This window comes from Schistocerca cancellata, chromosome 7 (genome assembly GCF_023864275.1).
Source record: "Schistocerca cancellata isolate TAMUIC-IGC-003103 chromosome 7, iqSchCanc2.1, whole genome shotgun sequence".
Lineage (NCBI taxonomy): Eukaryota > Metazoa > Arthropoda > Insecta > Orthoptera > Acrididae > Schistocerca > Schistocerca cancellata.
In genome coordinates this window covers 165,143,335-165,154,977 of record NC_064632.1, presented here as the reverse complement: position 1 = coordinate 165,154,977, position 11,643 = coordinate 165,143,335, and the positions used below count along the sequence as shown (strand labels likewise).

At 41.6% G+C, this 11,643-nt stretch overlaps 1 protein-coding gene across 16 annotated transcripts in view; it reads left to right on the top strand.

The window, feature by feature from the left end:
* The first annotated feature begins 9,495 nt into the window (after positions 1-9,495).
* LOC126092558 (protein-L-isoaspartate(D-aspartate) O-methyltransferase) overlaps positions 9,496-11,643 on the top strand; it is a 114,071-nt gene continuing 111,923 nt past the window's right edge. For 6 of the 16 annotated variants that reach the window (XM_049908228.1, XM_049908229.1, XM_049908226.1 and 3 more), the window contains exons 1-3: positions 9,497-9,932; positions 10,108-10,200; positions 10,284-10,420. In XM_049908228.1, coding sequence (XP_049764185.1) covers positions 9,875-9,932; positions 10,108-10,200; positions 10,284-10,420 — 288 coding nt within the window. In that variant the 5' untranslated portion in view covers positions 9,497-9,874. Of the gene's footprint in view, positions 9,933-10,063; positions 10,201-10,283; positions 10,421-11,643 lie in introns of all 16 variants that reach the window. The other 10 variants (XM_049908230.1, XM_049908231.1, XM_049908232.1 and 7 more) reach the window with 7 other exon arrangements.

Below are 11,643 nucleotides of genomic sequence, written 5' to 3'. Positions count from 1 at the left end.
TATTGACTGTTTCTTGCCACTGGTGAACTTTATACATACGAAGAATCTCTTTAGGTTTTCTATCATATTTTGAGACTATGTTTCATTCGAGCTTCCATGAAACTTAGACTGTCTTGGGGATTTTGCATTCTTCTGAATTTGGCATGCTTTTTTTGTTGCTTCCTCCAACAGTGTTCTGATGTGTTTTACGTACCATGGTGGATCAGTCCTGTCTCTTATTAACTTGCGCGGTATGAATCTATCTGCTGCTGTCAATACTGTATCTTTGAATTTGAGCCATATCTGGTCTACACTTATATAATTAGCTTGGAAGGAATGGAGACTCTCTCTTAGGAAGGCATCAGCGAATTTTTATCTGCTGTTTTAAATAGATATATTTTGCATTCATTTTTAGTGGTTTTAGTTGATATGGTTTTGAGCCTCACCACAATGATCTTGTGTTCACTAATCCTTGTATCCGTCATGACGCTCTCTATTAGATCAGGATTATTTGTGACTAAGAGGTCAAGTGTGTTTTCGCACCCATTTACAATTTGTGTGGGCTCATGAACTAATTGTTCAAAGTAATTCTCAGAGAAAGCATTTAGTACAATTTCAGAAGATGTTTTCTGTCTACCACCCGATTTAAACATGTATTTTCGCCAACAAATCGAGGGTAGATTGAAGTCTCCACCAATTATAACTGTATGAATCGGGTACTTATTTGTAATGAGATTCAAGTTTTCTTTGAACCATTCAGCTATTATACACCTGAGTCAGGGGGTCAGTAGAAGGAACCAATTATTATTGTGGTATGGCTGTTGAGTATAACCTCTACCAATAGTAATTCACAGGAACTATCTATTTCAACTTCACTACAAGATAAACTACTACCAACAGACACAAACACACCACCACCAACTTTATTTAATCGATTCTTTCTGAACACAGTTGGAGCCTCTGTAAAAATTTTGGCAGAATTTATCTCCGGCTTTAGCCAGCTTTCTGTTCCTATAATTATTTCAGCTTCAGTGCTTCCTATCAGAGCTTGAAGCTCTGGTACTTTTCCAACACAGCTACAACAATTTACAACTACAGTACCAACTGTTGCTTGGTCGATTCTTGTTGTTTCTTTGCCCTGTACCCTTTGAGACTGGAGCCCTTTTTGATCTTTCCCAAGACTGCCTAACCTAAAAAAACCACACAGTCCACGCCACACAGCCCCTGCTACCTGTGTAGCCACCTCCTGTGTGTAGTGGACACCTGACCTATTTAGCAGAACCTGAAGCCCCACCACCCTATGGCGCAAGTCAAGGAATCTGCAGCCTATACAATCGCAGAACAATCTGAGCCTCTGAGTGAGATGCTCCACTTGGCTCTGTACCAAAGGTCCACAATCGGTCCTGTCGACAGTGCTGCAGATGGTGAGCTCTGCCTTCATCTTGCATCTTGGATGATTTCCCCAGTATGCACATGGAGTGCACATTAGTTTTGTTCCCATCCTTCCTTAGCTGCTCTATCACCTGCCTAACACTGGAGCTCACAATGACAAGCAATCCCACCCTCTGCGCTTGTCCGGACCTCTCAGGAAGACCGGCCACTGCTGCAACAGGCAAGGCCACCCTTGCTGGCTCAGAAGTACTTTCAGCAGTGGGCAGTACCTCAAACCTGTTACAGAGACATAAGGGGTTCATCCTTGCGACCAGCACCAACTTTCACCTTCTGCCCAGGGATTCGCGACCCTGCCATGGTTCACCAATCACTGTCAGGCAAGTGTCGACCAGCAGAGACATCTGAATCCAAGGGTGCAGTGGCATCAGAGGTCTTAGGTGATGCTACCGGTTCCCAAGGTGCCAAAGCACTCGCCTCAGGTGTCCCAATGTCACCATGGCAACAGCCTGGAGCCTGTCAACCACGGCCAACACGGCTTCCAGCTGTTTACGGATGGTGGCCAATTCCCCCTGAATACATACACAACAGGTGTAGTCCCTATCCATCCCTAACAATTTTTTTTCCTGTCTTTTATCACACAAGCCATTCAAAACAAACAGATGACTGACAACTATGTGAATTTACACTATACGGGTACTAAAAAGTAATGCTACAACTCTCAAATACTATAATACACCCAAAATTTGTGAATTAAACTACATAAGTACCCAAAAATATGCAAAGAAATTAAGAATTAAACTACAAAACAACTAAGTGAGCTAGGAGTATGACTTACTGCTGGCTGCTGCTTATCCAACGGCGGCAGGGAGCTCACAGTGATGGCCACTGGTACCCCTTAGCAGATGCACTTGGGTGACTGCTGGATGCCACACATTTTTAATCTTGCTTTCAAATCTTTGATGATACTGGCACCAGTTACTTCCCTCTACCCATTCCTTGTCTTCCTGTTCTTGAAGAACAGTTCTGGTATGGCACATGGGATGTAGTCTGGCATCTGTGTGTGTTCAAGTGCTGCTATTTGGGTGCTCAGCTCTTGCATGCTGACCACCAGCTAAATCTGTCTGTGCCAACAACTTAAGTTCCTACAACAACTGTTTGGGATATTTGTCTCCAAATTGTTCATCCCCAAGTAGTCTCTGGAGCCATATCTACACCATCAGTAAGAAATCTTTGATGAGACAGTTTTTAATTCAATGTATCACTGAGTTTGCAAGAGTTCTTCCACTTGAACTATATGTGTTTCATTTCAGTATGCCACAGTAAAGTCAAATGAATATGCACTATCCTTGATACTATGCTGTTGGAAAATGCTCTTTGGTTGTTGAGCCATATTTCTGGTCTTGTTGACCATAGTGGTGGCAATTTGAAGTGGCTAAGAGTCATACCCTTAGTTGGTGTTGTAAATGGCCAAAAGTGCTGAACAGTTGATAAATTTACGTCAGAGTACTGTATGGTTGGTGAGCTCTGCTATACTACCTCTTGCTTGACATCATTGTTGGTATTGACATTAGTCATTGAGTAGCACTTCTGAATACTCTTGCATTCGTTTTATGGGCTCGCCACTGCAAGACTTTTGCTTGTAAGGTACGTGGACACCTACTCTAACTAAATAAAACACTATCTTGAATAATCCACCTTCATTTCACAATAATTTAACATTGACAAAAGCATGTCACAACTGAGAACTGTGCTTCAAGCTGCTAGAACAAAAGAAAGTAATCTTAAAGATATTACAAACTAAGTATGCTTCATTGTCCATGACTGATAGGTCGATCATTGAGGTTTAGATTAGATTAGTTTTTCATTCCATAGATCTGTGCTGAAGAGATCCTTGTGGATATGGAACATGTCATTTTTTTCTTTTTTATTTCAGTTGGGAGGAGCACACCACAGAACTGCAGAAATGCCTTAACAAATCTGTATTTACAATTCAAGTGTTAGCTGACACAGGTGACTAGAAGGGCATTCCTGGCCAAAAGAAGTCTGCTAATGTCGAACAAAGGCCTTAATTTGAGGAAGAAATTTCTGTATAGAAAGAAAGAAGACATTAACAAGAGAAATGGAAATCAGCGTACGGCATTGTGGGCTGGGAGTCCCCCGTTCGGGGAAGTTTGGCCGAGGGCAAGTACTTATTGCACTTGATGCCACATTGAGCGACTTGCACGTCAGAGATGGTGATGCAATGATGATGAGGACAACACAACACCCAGTCCCTGAGCAGAGAAAATCTCCCGCCCCATCCGGGATTTGAACCCGGGCCCCTTGGCATGGCATTCCGCTGTGCTGACCATTCAGCTAATGGGGGCAGACACTGTAGGAGAACCAGAACAGAAGAGAGTCAAAGCACATGAGATGTGGTGCTACAGAAGGATGCTGAATACTGGAACACCTGAGAATGTATGTTTGGAACACAGTAATGTATGGTAGTGAATCGTGGACTGCAGGAAAACCAGAACAAAATAAAGTTAAAGTATATGAGATGTGGTGCTAAAGAAGGATGCCGGGAATGGGGTGGACTGATAAGCTAAGAAATGAAGAAGTTCTCCTCAAAATTGCTGAAGAAAGAAACATATGGAAAATACTGAGAAGAAGAATGGACAGGATGATAGGACATGTGTTAACACATCAGGGAACAAATTCCATGGTACTAGAGGGAGCTGTAGAGGGTAAACACTGTGGAGGAAGACAGAGATTGAAACACACATCAACAACAAATAATTGAGGATTTAGGGCGCAAGTGCTACTCTAAGATGAAGTGTTTGCACAGGGCAGGAGTTCATGGTGGGTTGCATCAAACAGTCATGAGGCTGATGAAAAATACAGAGACAGGTGTGTGTGGGGGGAGGGTGATGGGGGTGGGGGAGTGAAACAGCTGTCTGAATCTAACCAGATTAAACACTGAAACTTCCTGGCAGATTAAAACTGTGTGCCAGACCAAGACTCAAACTTGGGACCCTTGCCTTTTGCGGGCAAGTGCTCTACCACTGAGCTACCTGAGCATGCCTCACAATCCATCCTCACAACTTTACTTCCGCCAGTACCTCATCTCCTGTGAGGACGGGTCATGAGTCGTGCTTGGGTAGCTCAGTGTTAGATCACATGCCTGCGAAAGGCAAAGGTACCAAGTTCAAGTCTCGGTCCGGCACACAATTTTAATCTACCAGGAAGTTTCATATCAGTGCACACACTGCTGCAGAATGAAAATTTTGTTCTGGAGATGAAACACTGTCTATCACCGATCATGGCCAAATTCAGTGGCTGGAGATCAAACAAAGGAAGATATTAAGAAAAATCCTAAGCTCACACTCCACAACGACAAACTAAACCACATCAGAAACGAAACCCCATGCCAAAAACTTCTCAGACACAATGAGGAAAAGAAGAATTGATTTTTATGATATATCCTCAGAATGAACCCAAATTTACTAACCCAAAATTTTTGACTGCTCCCACAGCAGAAAAACCAAACTAAATCCATTTAAGGACACAGAGAAGGACTTGTGGGAGTATCAATCATGATACACTCTCCAGAGACCTTCCGCCGCAAGAAGAGAATGATCCTTGGACTGTACAGAGAGAGGGCGATGTGGTCTGAGTCTTGATCCGAGGCAGTTGCATATATTTGTGTTAGCTAATAAAGTTTATGTAAATTTATACACCGCATTTGTTATTTGTGGTGGTCATAAGTATCAGCTCATACTGTGATCTATCCACATTGATACCCCATGTCAGTCATGATGATGATGAGCGTTTGGCGTCATTGGCCGGGAGGCCCCTCGCGGGGCAGGTCCGGCCGCCTTGGCGCAGGTCTTATTACATTTGGCGCCACATTGGGCGACCTGCACGCCGGATGGGGATGAAATGATGATGAACACAACACAACACCCAGTCCCCGAGCGGAGAAAATCTCCGACCCAGCCGGGAATCGAACCCGGGCCCGGAGGACGGCAATCCGTCACGCTGACCACTCAGCTACTGGGGCGGACATGTCAGTCATGAAATGCACAGTTCTTCGAATTTTTGCCACTTTTCATCATGACAATACGGCTATCACTTTCACAAAACATTCTGACCAGTACACTGCATCTGGACTGCAGTGCAGAATGTGAAGTGTACTCAGTGTACATAAAAAGTGTTGAAAACCAAGTGCACCGAGAACTCGAGACTTGCCCCTACCAACATCATCAAACCATTGATACATCAGCAGTGCCTACCATTTATGAATCCATTCTCACACTGTGAGTAAAACTCCATTATTAATAACATTACCAGTGGACAATGATCCCAGAATGTTTGTAGGAACATTTTCACACCATCTGTGCCTTCTGCATTGTGTATACAATGGGAACATTTCTACAGCACCCCGCAACAACCATTTGTGTGTCACAAACAATGGCAGGCATGTTGTCTCACACTAAGGACCTGCTTTTAGATTTGGAGGATGGTGCCTTCATAGGCAGTGTTCCTGTTCAAAACTTAGTGCAAAAAATGCATGCCTCCCACATCTTCCCCATGATGAAATACAAGCATCTAGATATTCACCATTCTGCTGCAACAAACCAGGCTCTATGCACAATCGACAGCCTCCTTGCCTGCTGCAAGAGGCAATGTTGAAAATTCAGCCTTCGCTTTGTGTCTGGGCTCTGATCTCAGTTCCTTATCCTATGACAGCACACCCAGTTTTGATCCATCATTGACTATTAGTCCACACTCGGCAGATGACTCGGATATCTCCACCACCGCATACACTGGTTCAGCTTACATTGGATTTACAATGCACAGTTTGTGTCATGGATGTGTGCAAGACTATTATCAGAATGGACTTCCTACGCCACGGCAAACTTTCACCCAGTGTAGTGCATATGACATTAACACAGCACACTTCCACATGGCTTGGGTTTGAGGATGGTTCTCTAAGACCTCACCTGATACACATCCTTCTGCAGGACATGTTTCTACACACAAGTCTATGACAGAAACAATCTGCCAGTGCATCTCTATGATTCAAAGCATTACCTCCACTCAGCAGCAATACAATAACTGCTTCACAGAAGCATGACTAATTCTCAATGAAAATTCTGACCTCTGCCACCACATCAATGCATCAGAAGCTGAACTTGCAACAGCAGACACACATATACTTGAGCTTGCTTCACAAAGGCCAGCTGTTACAAATGGGAAGCAACCTCATGCCACACACCCACCTCACACCTACAGCCATATTTCATAGGCATGCCACGTGCAAATGCCGGATGTCAACAATCACTCCAAAATGGTTACAACATACAAGGTGCCTACTCCCTCCTCACTGCCTGCCACATCAGCAGTCTCAGTGCAGCACTCACCACATGCCACAGCCATTGCCGTTGCCTGACAACAACGCACACCTAAAGGTCAGTATGCCATTACCTGCAGTGTTAGTAAATAGTGCACTAGCCACTATTGGATACTCCAAAAATGACTGCAGACATTTGTTATCTTGCTTCACAGTAATTCCAAGATAATCTCCCTCTCCAATCTCAATTCTGACTGGGTCCTACAAGACACTCTGGATGCATCACATCCCAAGGGCGACACTATTGTCAGCCACAGCACACACCAGCTCTGTTCGCCACCAGCAGAGTCATCTCTTAATGACTGATCTAATGATCTACCATCACACCCAACTTTTCTGTCCAGGTCACATTATGGCCACCCACAACATCCCCTGCAGCACCTGGTGCCGTACCACATCTACAATCTATTCATCAATTATGACAATCACTCAGGAAACGCACTGGCCATGGCTACTCAAGCGCCAGCCGCAACGCAACCAGTCAACCACACCTTCACCTTCACCTACCGCTATACCCGACGTCGTACCACAACATATGCAAGGTGCGGCGCCCGCAAAAAACCGTCCTGACATGTCTCCCAATGTGTCAGCAACGACATGACTGCTCAAGCGCAGCTGTGCCGACCACACATGAGGACACAACTAGTCCACAGAGCTCTACACTCCCGGCGGAGGGTTCTGTGGGAGTATCAGTCTCCTCTCTCCACACAGTTGCCAGAGACCCTGGGCCACGAGAAGAAAAAGATCTTTGGGCTGTGAAGAGAGTGGGTAGTACGACCTGAGTCTTGGTCTGAGTCAGTTGCGTGTGTTCTTGGTGGCTGATAAAGTTTACGCAGATGTATCTACTGCATTCTTTATTTATGGTAGTCGTAAATATCAGTCCATACTACGATATACCCACAGACGTAAAAGAACTCCATGTCACAGAAAATATGCACACAAATGAAAGCGAAAAAAAGTAACCCAAGATAAGAGAGAGAATATTCTAGTGAAAATCAAAACCAAAGAATACTCCAAATATCTGTAGAAGAGAGTAATGCCAGATCAGAAAGAATGAAACAATACTGGGCTAACAGTAAGGCAAAGATCATTAGAAAGTGACTGATGTTGCGTAGGTCTACCTCAAAGACTGATAAAAGAAGAAGATACTAATATTTTCAAAAACGTATGCTTAGGTTTCTTGGACTACATCCTCACAATGTATTTCCTCGGCAAGAAATGTGCTGCATTGTATGCTAGAAACAGATATATTAGTGCTATACCTGTGCTTCTTTATGGACAGAACTATTTAACGAATTGATTTAGCTTATCTGGCAGCAAACAATAATTAGAAGTTCCTTATTGCTCAACAATAAACAAAGCGAAAATATGCAAAATATACCAACTCATACACAATGGAAAATGCTTCCACCACCACGGTGAGTGTCAATCTAGTAAGCGCAAACATTACTTCTGGTGTTAGCAGATCATTGTTGCTTGTTTGAAATCACATATATAGGTCTTTGTGAGACTAGGGCATGAAGTGTTTAATGTACTCCAATTTTAGGATTCTCCAGCAGTCAGAACTGTAGCGAGACAGTTCTACATCATTGGCAGATCTGCCGAAGTTGCCCGCCCCCCGCTCTTGTAAAATTACAATAATTTCTTTCCGTAGTTTTTCCTACAGATTTAGCAAATTTTGTGAATTTGTTAATGGATTTAACGAGAATGCAGCTTTATTGGAAAATGTAACTGGAATCAGTTCCCATGAACAGCAATCTGTCGTTTCACTTGTGCTTTGAAAGTCATGGGTCGAAATGCTGCTGTTTGTCGACGACGTTACCTGAATGCAATTCTGTAAGTTATCTGAACATTTGTCACGGAAGAAGCTCATGTTTCGGAGCAAAAGCACTGGCTGTAGGTGCGAGAATATTATTGCGGTCCGAGGTAAGGCGTCTTCACGTATGCAGAATGTAGGAACACGAAGGACAGGTGACCTAAATGTACCTCTCCTGATTGTTAAGCCAGTTTTCTTTCTTTCACTTTTTTGCGGGCAGTTTTACGCCCCCTCTTTGCCTGCGCCCTTGGCGTGGACCTATTGGACCACGCTCTCGACACGGCCCAAAGACGTTGTACGACCCTGTTTGCCGTGTTATCATCTGAACTGTACCCGGGAAAAAGATCGAGTGCTGTGCCTTGATTGTTGTGTCATCAGTAAACAGTTTTCACAAGCAAGTTTACAGCACGCATATGATCAGATCGATAGTCCACCCAAACTCTCGATTCGCTTGCCATGATATAAATTCCTCAATCTTAATTATTATAGAAGCAATAATACGGGTACCACATTTTGACATATAGTTTACGAACTCTTGAATCAAGAATTTCGAAAATAGACATTGAAATTCCAACAAGACAAAAATTAATATTATCTTGAGACGTTACAGATTTCCCACATTCTAAGAGTTGCTTTATGTCGATAAATCTTGGTCATACTGAACAGCTTTGTATACCCTAAAAACTGACGGAGCATTTTGATTATATAAAAAAAAATCATGTGATTATAGTTGGCGGAAATCTCTCCCACTATCGTGAAAACGCTGTTTACAAAAGAAAATTGAGATCACTGCATTTAAAAGAGTTTACAATTCTTTTAAATAAGGTATTCTAACTTTCAGGTACTGTTACGTTGTCGGCCTGCCACGAACCAACTTTTTCCACATTTTAATTTTCCCTATTGAGGGGACTGGACAGGCGATTGAGAGATTTCAAACTTTATTTTTTCTGTCTGGAGAGATTTCTTCCACTGAGAAATTCAAAGTAAACACACTTCCGTTATTTACTGTTACGGACTGTACAGGAAACCCAAAGAACTAGTAAAGCTAGGAGATTTTTAATGCCTTGGCCGCAAGTGACATTGCTGGAGACGTCTGTTATTATTCTCACAATACTATCTTTGGCGAAATTTCGGTTCTGCTGCTGCAGTTGAAATTTTAGTTCTGCGGAAACTCACAATCGTATTGTTAGGATTAGAAGCTGCTGGTTGGTAAACATTTACAACATTTTTGCGTATTTCAGTTGTTTAGTGTGCTAAATACGTCGTCGCAATATGCTTGATAGGCTACTGTCATGGTCGGACAAATTTTAAGTCGTCAGTTGCCCCTAGACAGTTTACGTACAATAGCAGGTTAGTGCGACTGTTATGGTAAGAAATGTTATGAATTAGAGCCGCCACTGTGTAAAATATGCAGTGTAGTTACATGAACTTTTTATGTTTTTCTTAATAAAACCATATATAATGGTTTCAAAATCTTGCAGGTTAGCAGCTCCTATGACTCACTTCTTCGCTCTTGTTGCTGTAGGTTGTGTTTTTTACTTGAGCTTCAACCGGCAGTTCGCGATGGCTTGGAGGTCACACGGAAAAAATAACAGTGACATGGTCCGCAATTTACGCGGTAATTATTTGTTTGGTAGTTGGGCACCGGTATTCAATAATGTTTTTCTAGAATATTTTATTGTATATTGTTTGTCTGTGCAGCTAATGGAATAATTCGTAGTAAGATCGTGGAAGAAGTTATGGAGCAAGTGGACCGTGGAAAATACGCGAAATTTAACCCATACATGGATGCACCTCAAGGGATTGGTTATGGCGTAACTATCAGCGCCCCTCACATGGTAATTTGGTACATTATATTCCTACTCAAAGGGCAACCTATCTGTCTAGAATAATATTAAAATTTACGTACTGTTAATAAATTATTAAGCATAAAGGTTTGTGCAAACAGTATGTACCTTTTCACTGTTAAAATTCGATCGGTAAGCAGCGACATTCCATTTATTCTTGAAATGTCGTGATTCAGCAGTAACATACGTTTGTGTCGCTATTTGTGTCCGTAAGGCAACATTGTTTGGTTGAGAGAAAGTAGTATCTGTATTTTGTTACCACCCTCTTCCTTTATTACTGCAGTTCAGAGGTATCACCTGCCAGTGTGTTACAATATGATATTTAATCATTCTACATTAGCTACAAGGTAAGTAATAACTTACGAATTTAACATAATGCTATTATTCTTCTAGGGCTGTTTCATCTCAGATCATACATGTCAACAGCAAATGTGTCACATCTTTATTTTAAAGTTTTCTGAAAAACATATGTGTTGAAGTTCACGAAGACCCCTTTCCAAAATTAAAATATTTTGATTTTGTGATGCTTTGCTAAAACTTTATAGACCCCACTACATGAGAGTATTTAAACTTTGTTCAGTACTGTCAGATGTAATTAACCTATACATGCCTTTCAGCTTTTTTTTCGTATTTCGTCTGGAAAAATGAGCTACGAAATTCTGTAACTCTCAGCAAATTTCACAAGTATGTTTTGAAAATATGAACAGTTACTGGATGTTAATTGTCATGAAAAGTTATAAAGTGGAAAGACTGCTAACTGTGAGCTATGATATTAATGTTGGTAATTCTTAAACTGCCAAAAGTATTTTTATACGAAGACGAGAGAATTTTTTTTTTTTTTTTTAATAAATTATTTACTCTGAAACCCACATCCTGAATATTCCCAAAATTGTGTGATGTTGGTCATTGTATTAATGGAAGGTACATTCAGATTGGGCAATATTTTGTGGTGCATAATTTGTTAAACCTAACTACTCTAAAGTTAAAGTCCTAGAACTTAAAAATTTTTGTTGATTGCTGAAATTGAGTAAATGTAACGCAAAACTTCTATATCATAGTCAGAATAAGTACTTTACAGCATTGGAAGTGAGTAGGAAAACAATGGTTCATTTTGTTCAAACATTATGTTTAAAAAATAGAGGTAGAAAATAGCTTTGTGTATACACTTTTCTGGTTCCTATATTATTCTTCTTTTTTTTTTTTTTTTTTGCATA